The 13674-nt window shown below is 44.4% G+C and overlaps 1 protein-coding gene across 1 annotated transcript in view; it reads right to left on the bottom strand.

Annotated features, from left to right (window-relative positions):
- NIPAL2 (NIPA like domain containing 2) overlaps nucleotides 1–3055 on the bottom strand; it is a 42181-nt gene extending 39126 nt beyond the window's left edge. The window contains exon 1 of the mRNA XM_056854884.1: nucleotides 2963–3055. Coding sequence (XP_056710862.1) covers nucleotides 2963–3055 — 93 coding nt within the window. The remainder of the gene's footprint in view (nucleotides 1–2962) is intronic.
- Between the last annotated feature and the right edge of the window lie 10619 nt (nucleotides 3056–13674).

Raw genomic sequence — 13674 nt, 5'->3', positions numbered from 1 at the left:
GTGCTTGCTGTTTTTGTCTTTGCTGTTATTGATCATTTGGGCTTTATCCACATATGTTTTAGTTTAATTTTATTGTTTTTGTACTATTTTGATATTTTAATATTCAAAGCTTTGATTTTTTTCCTTTTGAAAAAGGTGTATAAATTTAGTAAATAAACAAAATCGCCCCATATCTGTGGAAACCCAGGTCCTTCAAAGCAACACCCAACAAGGAAGAAGTCATATATTGCCTCAGCAAAATGCCAAAGCTCAGCTTTCTGAAGGACCATCTCCTTCCACAAGTCCCTGTGTGCCAAATATAGTCACCAGGCAGCCATCGTTGGCTGTCCCACTACTTAGGGTGGCCCATCTGGCATGGACCAGAGCCTGGGCCTTTTCCATCATGGCTCCAGCTCTGTAGAATGGGCTCCTTGAAGAGGTGAGGGGGCCCACTCCTTGGAGATCTTCAGGAGGTGCTGCAAGGCCTGCCTGTTTGCCGGGGTTTTTGAGGGGGTTTGAAGGTGGGTGTTTTTTAAGGGGAGGAGGGGGAGAGATCAGGGGTTTGCTATTTTAGGTTTAGTTTTGGCTGAATATGTTTTTAACTATTATTCTAAGCTGCCTCGAACCACAAGGTAAGGCGGGATACAAATGCTTTCATAAATAAATAAATTTTGACAGAAATTCCAAGGCTGAGAGGCAGCCATCAGGAAGAACTCAGCTCTGTATGTTCTTACTGTTCACACGCAATAAATAGGGTTGCCAGGTCCCTTTTCGCCACCACAGGAGGTTTTTGGGATGGAACCAGAGGAGGGTGGGGTTTGGGGAAGGGAGGGACTTCAATGCCAGAGTCCCACTGCCAAAGCGGCCATTTTCTCCAGGTGAACTGATCTCTATCAGTTGAAGATCAGTTGTAATAGAAGGAGATCTCCAGCTAGTACCTGCAGGTTAGGAAAACTCTAGTACCAGGCTCACCAAACAAAATAAATAATTACACAAGCAAACTATGCAAACATGTATTGTGAACGTAAACATCTACAAACAAGTAGCCATTTTGAGCAGCCTTCTGGTGCATTTAGACTGAATACTTGTATTAAACTGCTATTATTGCATCTACTAAGATAAATGATATATTAAACTGCTATTATTGCATCTACTAAGATAAATGATATATATTAAGAAGATATTAGCTGATGAAGCTGCAATTACGCAGTGAAAACGCTCGTGAACATCCGGACGGCGTTACTGTGGACTTTCACCCCTTTGTTCCACTTGGGGTTATTATCTGAAGAAACTACCTTGAGATAAGACTTTCACTTACTCTGATAGAGACCTACCTTGAAAGAGACTTTCCAATTCTCCCTTGTGGATTCACTTGTATATATTCTCTTTGATGTTTGCACTTGTTTGTAGATGTTTACGTTCACAATACATGTTTGCATAGTTTGCTTGTGTAATTATTTATTTTGTTTGGTGAGCCTGGTACTAGAGTTTTCCTAACTATCCTGTTAGTACTAGTGCATATTTGCCTTATAGTACCTGCAGGTTGGCAACCCTCTCAATAAAGTCAGCTATTGGTCTTTTCTGTTTACCCACATTCTGCTGACATTAATCTTTGGTAGTAGTCATCAGAATTTACCAGAGTAATTAGGCATCAGTGGTAGAGTATCTGCTTAGAAGCAAAAGGTCCCAAGTGCAATCCCTGGCATTTCCATCTTAAAGGGGGGTAGGGATCAGGAGGTAGGTGATGTGAAAGACCTCTGTCTGAGACCCAGCTGCCAGTCTAAGTAGACAGTACTGACCTTGATGAACCAATGGTCTGAGTCAGTATAACGCAGTTCATGTGTTCCTGAATGCAGGCATGAGGCTGCTAACAATCCCAACCTCACTGTTTTCTCATTTCCACTCTAATGCATGGTCTGTCATTTGAAGGGAGGATGAGAATGGCACGAAGTGTGAGGATACCACACTGCGCATTTCTTTCCCTTACATTAGCACCCCACCAAATGTCAAGTTAGTGGCAAAACCACTTCTGCCTTCAAGAGCAGGAGAAGGAGGGTTTTTTGTTTTGGTTCGTTCATACTTTCTGAGAGCACAGTGAGCAACTCTGATGAAAACAGCATCGCCTATAATTCCCATTGTGTGGCAGCCGCAAATCACTGATGCAGATAATGCATAATGGGCATCTGAATCATCCAGTTTTACTTTTTAATAGTTCATTGGCCAATGTGATGATCTCTGCCAAACTAGGGTTTCGTTTTGGTGCCTGGGTTTCTTCCGTACATGTGGTTACCCTGCTGCTAACTCATCCGCCATACCCAGGGAAGCAAAAAGCTCAGGCTTCTCCGGCTTGTAGCAGTGATGGAGAGCCGGATGCCCGAGGAGGATCTCGGCCCACCACGAGACGATTGCCAAAAACAAATAGCCCTTTGGCAACCCCGCCCTGACCACATCTCCACACGTGTGAAGCGCTTTGTGATTCGTTCAGGTATTTGCACAGATCCCTGCTAAGCTTTAACGCCAGCATGGTTCAGAGCGGCAGACTCTCGTCTGGTGAACCGGGCTTGTTTCCCCACTCCTCCACCTGAAGCCTTGGACCGCTCTCAGCCCCACCTACCCCACGAGGGGCCTGTAGCGGGGAGGGGAGGGTGATTGTAAGCTGCTTTAAGACTCCTGAAAGGAAGAGGAAAAGCAGGGTACAAAACCAACCCCTCCTCTTCTAAAAAGCGGAGGGTAGCCATTGCAAGGAAGGAAGGAAGATGTTGACTTTGGGTCATGGAGTGGAAGAAAGGGGCCGTTTAAAAGGGGAAGGGCAGCTGCTTACGCGCCCGTTCGAGGAGCAGAGGGGCTGTGGGATTCGCGCCAGGCCTGCTACCAACCTGGCCCCTCAACCGCCCCCTTCTCGGGTCCCGACGCCAGCCCCTCTGCCACGCAAGGGGGCTTCCCAAGCCCGGGCTTGCCGGGGGGCCGCCGGCCGCCTCCTTACCTGGTTTGCGTAGTACCACCCACTGGAAAGGAGCCCGCCGCCGGCCTCTTCCCCCGCGGAGGTGGCGTTTGGGCTGGGCTGCAGCTGGCCCATGGCCAGGCGCCGCCCCGGGGTCTGCAGCCAGCGCGCCAGGCGCCACCGGAGGAGAGGACGGCCGCCTGGGCAGCCTGGCTTCCTGGCGGGGAGTTGCTCGGGAAGGGGAAGGGGGAGGGCCCTTCGGACAGGTGGCTCCGAGCAGGTGCGCCCAGGGCTCTTGGCCAGCAGGGAGAGGGACGCCCCGGGAGGAAACGCCCAGGCCCCTTTGGCGCGCCGTCAATTCGGATGCTCGCTCCAAGCTCTTTTTTTCAAACGCGCCTTTCAGGCTGCCTTTTCACCGTCCCGGCGCAGAAGGAGACGTGACACTTCTCCCCCCCTCCCGCCTGCTGCTTTGTTCCTGTTTGCATAGCCACGAGCATCGGCATATGGGGTTGCCAGGTCAAGGCGGGGTTTGGGGAGGGGAGGGACGCCCGCGCCCTAGAGTCCCGTTGCCGAAGCTGCCGCCACCTCCAGGTGAACGGAGCCTTCTCGGCTGGAGATCCGCTGTCATAGCAGGAGATCTCCAGCTGGTACCTGGAGGTTGGCAACCCTATGTGCATGGCTGACGCGCCTCTGTCGTTTCGCATTGTTCCCGAGGGAGATTCTTCGCGGCAAACACCGCAGGTTGCGTGAAAGGGCCTCCTTATAACGCGAAGCAGGTCTGCGCCGGCTTCGCGGTCGCTCCCGGAACGATGGTTCAGTGTGCAAAATTCAAAAAGAAATATATGCGGGGCAATCCAGCCTGGAAGGCGCTGCTAATTACCAAGCAAAAATAGCCACAGGAACGCCAAAGAGGCCTGCAAGAGTTAAGCAGCAGAGAGCTGCCTTTCTTCCTTTGGCAGCAACTGCCCATGAGGGAAGACTTTCCTCTGCTGACACAATACACAATCGAGTCCTTTGTTTGTGAGAAGGGGAGCGCTAATGCAAAAGGGTGCACCTTTCACCATCCCTGAGCATGCCGTCAAGGGTGGCCACTGAGTTGACTGGGCATGGAACTCCAGCTGCTATTGAGGTGCATGGATCCCCAGCCTGTGACTAGGGCACATGATAAGTGGGCAAAATCTGCATAACACTGTGAGCACCTTGCCTGTGCATTGCCCTCGTGACAGATCGCTACAGGCAGGTGAAACTGCACCTTCTCAACATGTCAGCCTGAAATTTAAAAGAAGAGCTGGTTTTTATATGCCGACTTTCTCTACCACTTAAGGAAGAATCAAACAGGCTTACAATCACTTTCCCGTCCCCTCCCCACAACAGACCCCCTGTGAGGTAGGAGGGGCTGAGAGAGCTCTAAGAGAGCTGTGACTAGCCCAAGGTCACCCAGCTGGCTTCATGTGTAGCAGTGGGGAAACCAACCCGGTTCACCAGACTAGCGTCCGCCGCTCATATGTAGGAGTGGGGGATCCAACCCAGTTCTCCAGATTAGAGTCCACTGCTCCAAACCACCGCTGTTAACCACTGCACCACGCTGGCTCTCATGCATGTAACGATTAAAGTAAATTTCTTAACGGGCTCAAAGCAGAAGATGGAAGGTACCAGTTTGGCCACTTTGAAGCTTTTTTATGCTGAAGCCCTTGGCCCATCAAGGCCAATATTGTCTACTCAGACTGGAAGCAGCTCTCCAAGGTCTCAGATAGAGGTCTTACACATCACCTACTACCTGATCCTTTCAACTGGTGATCCTAGGACCTTCTAGATTCCAAGCAGATGCTCTACCATGGAGCAACAGCCCCTCCCCCTTTCTTACTGGTACCCTCTGGGTGTTTCACCGAAGGGGCTTGGGGATATCTCTGTCCCAGGGTGAAAGTAACTTGCATTGCTTGCCAGGGCCGTCTTTCTCGTGGGACTTAAAGGTGGGAAATGCCCCCTCTGCCGCTTTCTTACTGGTACTCCATACCAGCCGTAGTAGTTTACTTTCCCTCCAGTGCCATATTGAAATGGACACTTGTGTGTCCTTACATCAGGAGCTTACAGTTCTCGCCACTGGGAGAGATCTGAATGCTGCATGTTGGACATGACAGAAAAGTGTGGCAACAGGAAGCATCTTGCCAGTCCAGCCTGTCAATCATGTCCAAAATTGCTCAGCGTTTGGTCAACTGAGTGTAAACGTTTTGGGGAACCCCTTGAAAGAAGGAATCGCATCTTAATGAAAATAGACACAGGACTTGGAGTGTGGCTTTATAATTAGAATGCTATTTACGATCTCAAAACAGATTTGCCTGAAAGGGGGATGAAAGATCAGGAAGAAATGCCAATTCCCACCCCTTCGGCCTTTAATGCTTAACGCTGCCCACCTGCATGCCTCCTGTGACTGCGAAGCGTGAGCGCTACTCCCATTTCCCTACCCTGGCACAGGAGGAAACCATATTGTGAGGCAAAATTCTTTGATTGTATAATGAGGTTGGCAGCCTGCACTCATTTCTTTCTATCCTCCAGGTTGGCTTCTTATTGCTGGGCAATACTCCCAGAATCACATGCCATATAGCCATAATAATAACAGCCGTGCCCTTCTAATACATCTCTACTGTGAGAAAGACTCAGGGCTAAGCTGGCAATAAAAATACATATTACAGTTGAGGAATATTTATAAGAGTAATTAGAATGGGAAACAGAAGAAAAGAACAGAAGGGAGCAAATAAAACAAAGTGTGTGTGTTTTTCCCCCTTTCAAACATGCCACAAGATGTCAGTTGCTAGCTTAGCCAGTGCAGTGTGACAGTTAGAGAGTCATACTGCGGGGGTTACCGCACTTTGTATTCCCAGCGATGTATTAAGAGTTTGAAAATGTTATAAAAAACATCGCTTTAAAAGGGTTTTTGGATACCACGGCTTATAAATGGTTGGAAGACGTCTTCACAGCTAAAGGGGCCAAACAAAGTGCGAATAGTATTTTTTATAACATTTTCAAACTCTTAATACATTGGTGGGAATACATAGAAAGTGCGAACAGTATTTTTTATAACATTGTCGAAGGCTTTCACGGTCAGAGTTCATTGGTTCTTGTAGGTTATCCGGGCTGTGTGACCGTGGTCTTGGTATTTTCTTTCCTGACGTTTCGCCAGCAGCTGTGGCCGGCATCTTCAGAGGAGTAACACTGAAGGACAGTGTCTCTCGGTGTCAAGTGTGTAGGAAGAGTAATATATAGTCAGAAAGGGGTTGGGTTTGAGCTGAATCATTGTTTTGCAAAAAGTATCAAAGGTAATGTGCTAATCATTGTCCTGTAAGTATCAAGATAATGTGCTAATGAAGGTGTGGTATGTTAATATGGAACCATTCTATCCTGAAGTGATCTGTTAATGTGTGATCTGTTAATTAGCTAATTAATATGTGATATGTTAATAAGTGATCTGTTAATTAGCTTTGGATTTCACACATTAACAGATCACTTCAGGATACAACATGTTACATAGATACACTACCATCAACATAGCATTTTATTTTTCCACAGCACAGTGATTAAGCTCTGTAGCAAAAAAATATAGGCCTGATCCAACACATTTCACAGCATACATGGAACTTCTATACCAGTGAGGACTTCCCCATTTATTTTAGTTGAGGGAACAGCTCCGAGTAAGCAAAGGGACATTTGCTTGGAGCTGTAACCTCCACTGAAATGAATGGGGAAGCCTTTTGTGAAGGAGATGTTTACCTGCATTGTAGCACATGTGGAACTCTCTCTTTGTTCCCTCTGTACGTTCATAAGAAAGATTTTTCATGTTAAACATAGGTGAAGTGACCATGAAAGTTAAAAAGAAAGGCTGCTTCTTGCCAAATAATTGTGCAGCTACCTTGGACATAGGTCCCATTGAAATGAATGGAGTTTAAGCTGTTCAGTCATATCAAGGATTTCTGACTATGCCTCTACTAATCCTGAATGCACAGAAGAAATGCAAAGGAATTTTATGTCTGCAGACCAGTTGACTTACAGTGATAACATTGTTGTATATAACATTACATTGTGTTTTTATCAGGTCTTTTTAAAAAATCTGTTGTTAAGGAAGATTTAGAAGCAAGAAACACCTAGTTACATAGATTATGTTAATGTTGTCCAACTTGAAGTTCCAGTTTTTTCCTGAGTCACATTGTGCAAACACTCAAGAGGCTGTGGACTATTTTCCTGATATAATTCAATATGCTGCAGCTCTTTCTCTGTCTGTTACTCAGCTGCGTAAATTGCAGCCAAAATGCAGATAACTTTGAAATTGTGCTGAAACGGGATGAACCTTTTTAAATTTTAGTTTTGGAGATAGATTTGAGATAACTGACATGGTATGCCATGTCTTTGGGAGGCTGTACGAAAGCAGAAGCGAGTTTCAGTCCAGTTCTCTGTAATGTTTACTCCAGTGCCGAGTTTTTATAATAATCCACCACTTTGCTGAGTTTACCACCACTTCATCAATGCTTGCTACTGGTTCCCAGAATGATAAAGATCCACAAATGATTTTGGGTTTGAGGTGATTTTGGGTGCAGCTTTCAAACTGGTTGTGCTTCCACTATTTGAAAATCTGTAATTCTCATAGTGTGCAGATATTCATAGTTATATGCTGGAAGGCTACTGGAACAACCAGGCTCAAAAACCGAGTTTTGACAAATATTGGTTGAATGTTTCGAAGGCCAAAAGATCCAGTCTGATAATCAGGATGAACCTTCAACAGGAAGCGAAGAACAGAGAAAGGCAACAGGCCCTTCTGAACTGCTACAGCTGCCCTGTTTCTTTTTAAGAATGTGTAATTGAATTGTCATTAACAAAGGCCTAAACTGAATCCTGCCTGTTAAAGAATCCAAAATAGAGTACAATTTCCAAAAGAAAAGGAGTACAATTATTAATTGACAATATTATCTAAAAATTTTAAACGTGTGGCTTTTTGAAAAAAATAATCTTTCTGATACTGGTCATTTCTACAAAGTAGATGCTGACCAAGGTACCCAATTGGTATAAGACACAACTGGCATTCTTATATTCTTCTCCTGCTCTGCTAATGTGGATAAGGGCCCCGCTGACTTCAGCAGAACAATAGAAGAGGTTATACTTGTTTGACATCACATAAAATATACAGCAATAACATATCTAGGGAGCAATCCTAAACTGGATCTCTTGGACATAAGTCCCATTTTAGTCAATGGGGTTTAGTCCCAGGAAAATGTTCTTGCACCAGGTAGCTACCAGTGCAATCCTAAATAGAATTATACCCTTCTAAATCCATTGAAGTCAAAGAGCTTACAAGAGTACAAATCTGTTTAGGATTGCCCTATACAGAAAGTATTTTTTCCTACCTAGCAGGCATATGGAATATTTTTCTAAATGTGTATGTTACCTGTAAAGCAGAGCAGCTATTATGTGGTTTATATTTTTCCTGTACTAAACTACAGTATCCAAAGTATACACCATCCATACTTCTTCACTTAGGAACCAAACATAGCTATGTAAAGTGAGCAGCTTGTTTACAGTAGACCCCTATACCAGTAGGGACCTCTGCTATCAAATTAGTGGGAAATCAGTATTATAGTAAACAGAGGTCAAAGATCAAACCCACCATTTCATATAAAATTCCAGTCGATGTACACAAAATATTAAAAGAAAAAAATTCCAAGTCACAAGACCATCAACTACTTCCAAAGCTAATCAAAAGCAGGGTAAGAGTAAAGGAAGTGAAATATAAATGTAATTTTAATCCAAAATTTAAGGAAAGCACCAGCCATTATAATGGATCTCTCTGAAACCTTGACAACCAGCTGTCAAACAAACCTTGTCTCGTTTGTTAAATGGCTAACTCTCTTCTTAGTCAAATGGTATCTTTAAAGTGTCCGTTGTGATAATGTCAACAGTCTATGCAAACAATTGTTGAGCTGGTACTGCTTCCTGTCTGATAATCTGTTTGTGTTTCTATACCGTTGATTCCATATGAACAAAACAAATTCTATCATTCTATTTGAATGAACACTTTACAAAGTAAACAGGTTTGGTCTAGGGTCCCCACCCTGCCTCAAATATATCACATGTATGTTGCGGGATCTCCTCAATTACCATGCATATGGTGCCTGACTGGGATCCAAATTGTGGTAGGTATAGAGAAGGGATCTCCTGGGAATACAGCTGATCTCCAGGTGACAGAGATTGGTTCCCCTGGAGAAAATGGCTGCTTTGGAAGGTTGACTCCATGGCATTATACCCCATTGAAGTCTCTCCCCTCCATAAACCCCACCCACATCAGTCTTGACCCCCCAAAATCCCCAGGTATTTCCCAACCCAGAGCTTGCAGCCCTACCAGTAGCACCACCAGGAATGTGTGAAGAGGCCCTTAATACATGAAACAGTCAAAATTTGATTAATGATGAGTCTGAGGTCCTAGTTCTCACTGATGTAGTAACCCTGGGTTGTACTGGTGTTGGAATGCTTCTCCATAAAAAAAAAAAAAAAAAAAACTCAGAAAACTAGTATGTCAGAGAGAGGAGGCTAGGCTAGAAACCTGCCATTGACTTTTCTGTAGCCAGGGACCATTTGGTATGGAGGAGCATTTAACTGCATGAAGTAGAAAAGCCTCAGTGAGAAGACCGAGGGCCAAACTAGATGAGACAGTGCTGCAGGTGGTTGATTCTGGTCAGGACCCCTAAGAACTTAAGAAGAGCCCTGCTGGGTCAGGCCAGTTGTCCATCTGGTCCAGCATCCTGTCTCATACACTGGCCAACCAGTTACTCTGGAAGGCCAACAACAGGGCATAGAGGCTGAAGCCTTCTCCTCCAGTTGCCTCCTGGCACTGCCTCCAAATGTGGAGGTTCCCTTTAGCCACTATGGCTAGTAATCACTAATAGATCTATCCTGCATTGATCTGTCTAACCCCCTTCTAAAGCCAGCTATGCCTGTGGCCATCACGACATCCTCTGGCAGCAAATTCCACATTTTAATCACTCACTGTGTAAAGAAGTACTTCCTTTTATCTGTCCCAAATCTTTTGCCCATCATTTTCTATGGATACCCCTGAGTTCTAGTATTTTGGGAGAGGGAGGGGAAAAATTGTCACTTTCCACACTGTGCATAATTTTATAAACCTCTATCATGTCCCCCCTTAGTCATCTCTTTTCTAGCCTGCCCTGAAAGGTCCCAGACTCATCAGCCTTTCCTCACAGGAAAGGTGCTCCAGTCCTTTAACCATCTTGGTTGCCCTCTTTTGTACTTTTTCTGGTGCTGCAATGTCTTTAAGATACAGTCACCGGAACTGCTCATAGGTTTCCAAAAGAGGTTGCACCATCAGTCTATACAGGAGCATTATAATATTGGCTCTTTGTTTTCAATCCCTTTCCTAATAATCCTTAGTACAGAGTTTGCCTTTTTCGTTGCAGTCTCACTCTGGGTTGACATTTTCATTGAGCTATCTACTGCGATCCCAAGGTCTCTTTCCCTTCAGCCTCAGCAAGTTCAGACCCAAATAGTGTGTATGGCAGCATGGGGGAAGTGGGGCACCTGCCTTTTCCCCTTCCCCTTTTTGACCTGAAACTTCATTAGGAGAAATTATTTGCCCCCTGCTACTATTTCAAGTGAGAAAAATGGCATTGAGTGGAGACTGGAGGCCCTCCTCTCCTTACACCATGATAGTCCTAACTAGACTTGGCCCAGTTGGTAAGGCTGCCAATCTCTAGGTACTAGCTAGAGATCTGCTATTACAACTGATTCCCAGCCAACAGAAATCAGTTCACCTGGAGAAAATGGCCACTTTGGCAATTGGACTCCATGGCACTGAAGTCCCTCCCCTCTCTAAACCCTGCCCTCCACAGGCTCCACCCCAAAATCTCAAGGTATTTCCCAACCCAGAGCTGGCAACCCTACCAACCTCTAGCTGGAATTACAACTGATGTCCAGATGAAAAAGATCAGTCCCCCTGGAGAAAATGGCTCCTTTGGATGGTGCAGTCTATGGCATTATACCCTGCGGAGGTCCCTCCCCACTCCAAACCCAAACCTCCCAAGAATCCACTCCCAGATCTCCAGGAACTTCCCAACCCAGAGTTCACAGCCCTAGAATCAGGCCCCCATGGTGCTTACTCTACAAAATGGAGACACATCCCTGGGGTAAACTTGGGGGTGCTGTGTTGTCTAGTTTGACCCTTAAGTAAGCTACAAAACAGGGCTCAGATATTTCAGGGGCATAGTTGTGGTGTAATGGTCCGTGTTGCCCTGATAAAGGTTCTCTGAAACACAATTTCTAAATCACTAAATTAGGTGTTTGTGTGTGTGTAAGTGTGTGTGTGTGTGTGTGTGAGAGAGAGAGAGAGAGAGAGAGAGAAACCATCATACAATACTGACAGTGTGCCTGTTCTAGCCGTATTGTACATAAATATGTACTTTCAAGCTTTACAATTATTAAAAAAGGAAATGCTGAATGGTTAAATGCTAAGGTAGCAATCAGCTGCAAAAGATCTAAGGAGCCCACACCCACACTTAACTTCACTGTTTCACACTCCTCAAGGTGCTCCGCTTGGCTCTTATTAACTTCCGTAGAGCCAGCTGCGTCCTCAAGTGTGGAGTAATACAAAGCTGATGCAGGTGAGGCTTCCAAACAATCATCCAACTCCTCCAGCACCGTAAATCGGTTCGATATGGGAATTTGAGGTGGGTAAAAATCATCAATTTTGAGTTGCTTCGACACGGGTGGAGAATGATCCTCCCCCTCCTCTCTCACTCTCTTATAAGATTTCATTTTAAAACCACACACGGATATTCTTTGGGAAGCCCAACATGAAACCAACCGAAAATAGTTAAGCAGAAACACTTAATGAGATACCAGCCGAGGGAGTAGGTCCTTGACTGCAAGGCAATCTTATCTCCCGACCAAAATACAACTTCAGATGTCAAAGCTTATCTTCCAAACCTTGGCTGGCACACTCTGTTGACTTTAACTGTGCTCCCGTTAAACACTATGTCCATTTAAAAAAATTAAACAAGTAGATAAAACCTCAAAATAGACAGAGAGAGGAGCGTTCAACATGCTGTTTTGGGGCTCAGTGTTGAGGATATGGTGCTCCTTTCTGAGAGAGCAGCATATGCTTTGATCAAGCAAAGAATTATTGTTGTTGAAATGCAAGAACTTAGAAGTCTAGCTTCTGGAAGATGCTCACCGCTGCGATGGCGAATATCAAATTCCCTGCCAGAGTACTTGTCCTGTCTTACTGTCCCTCATCTCCGGAGGGCACTTATGTTAGCCTGTTTTAATGTTCTCCCTTCTGCTATTCTGTATGGAAGATATAAGAAAATTCCATACTCTGCCAGGGTGTGTAAATGTGCCCTGGGGGAGATTGAAAATATTGACCGTATGCTCTTGTATTGTCCATTTTATTGTGAAATTCGTGTGGTCCTTTTAGATCCCTTTCTTTCAAATCATGTAGATCAAGCTGATGATAGTAAGATCAAATTGTTGTTATCCTCCTGAGATTCTGAGACTATTGAATCTGTGGCTAAAATTTTTTATGAAATTGTTAAGAGGCGGAGGCTAAATGATGTTTAGAGGGTCGGTTTTATTTGATCGACTGCTTGATGGTATGCCAATAAAGGTATTGAAATTTGAAATTTGAATTTAAATGCTAAGGTAGAAAATAGGAACACAAAAAGCATGAGTGGTTTTTTTTTTTGGTCTGTAACGAAAATCTGGTTACCCAGGGCCACCAGATGTCAGCAAACACTACATGACTGAAAACAAATACTTAAAACACTTTTGGCAGTGAGATCCTAAACCAAAAGCAGACTCTATTCATGCATAGTTCTGTAAATCATCTCCCCTTTTTTGGACAAACTTCTGTAGCTGGCTCTTCACAATGCATCTCAATTGCCCTATCAACTGAGGAGGGTCTTTGTCACAAATCTAAAGGGCCACACAAAACTAATTATTCAAGAGGGCTTTTCTACCAGGTAATAGAGTTGCACTCGACTAAATGTTTCACAAAGTTACTTGGAAAAATTATTCGAGACTGGGCTCTATACTACTGTGTAGTTTGCGGAAACTAACATCCTACTATGGAATTGTGTATCATTTAATGTGTCATGTTAACATATGCTTTACTTCTGGTTGGCTCTACAACCCTAATCCTACTGCATTGTTTACTGAATGTCCCATCCGTTGATTGTATTGACTCACTCTGTGTAATACGCCTCGAGTCCAAGTGAGAAAGGCAGACTATAAATAATGTAAATAAATAATGTAAATAAATATGTTCTAAGAAGTCTAGCTATTGAGATGATGCTTTCTTTTCCTAAGTGCCAAATTTCAGAGACAAAGCCCTGTTAGTCAATTGCAGAAAAAAACAAATAGGAGTCTTGAGGTACCCTGAAGTCTGTCAGATTTCTTTTAGCATAACCTTTCACTGCCTAGATTCTACTCTGTGACAGTTTATGCCATAATCAATCTGTTAGTCTTTAATACGCTACAGGTCTTTTCCCTCAAGTTTTCCCGCTAACTTCTATTATGACAGTGAAAACATCTGTCTGTTTCTGGTCCTTCCTTCCAGGAGCTCAGAGAAGCATACATTTTATACTCACAATAACCTTGTAAGGTAGGTTAGGCTGAGAGATAGTGCCTCGGCAAAGATCTCAGAGCTTCATGACACAATGGAGATTTAAACCCAGATCTTCCAGTCCTGGTCTGACATGCTA

This window comes from Euleptes europaea, chromosome 8 (genome assembly GCF_029931775.1).
Source record: "Euleptes europaea isolate rEulEur1 chromosome 8, rEulEur1.hap1, whole genome shotgun sequence".
Lineage (NCBI taxonomy): Eukaryota > Metazoa > Chordata > Lepidosauria > Squamata > Sphaerodactylidae > Euleptes > Euleptes europaea.
Note: the sequence above shows the minus strand (reverse complement) of the source record. Positions and strands in the feature narration are given on the sequence as shown.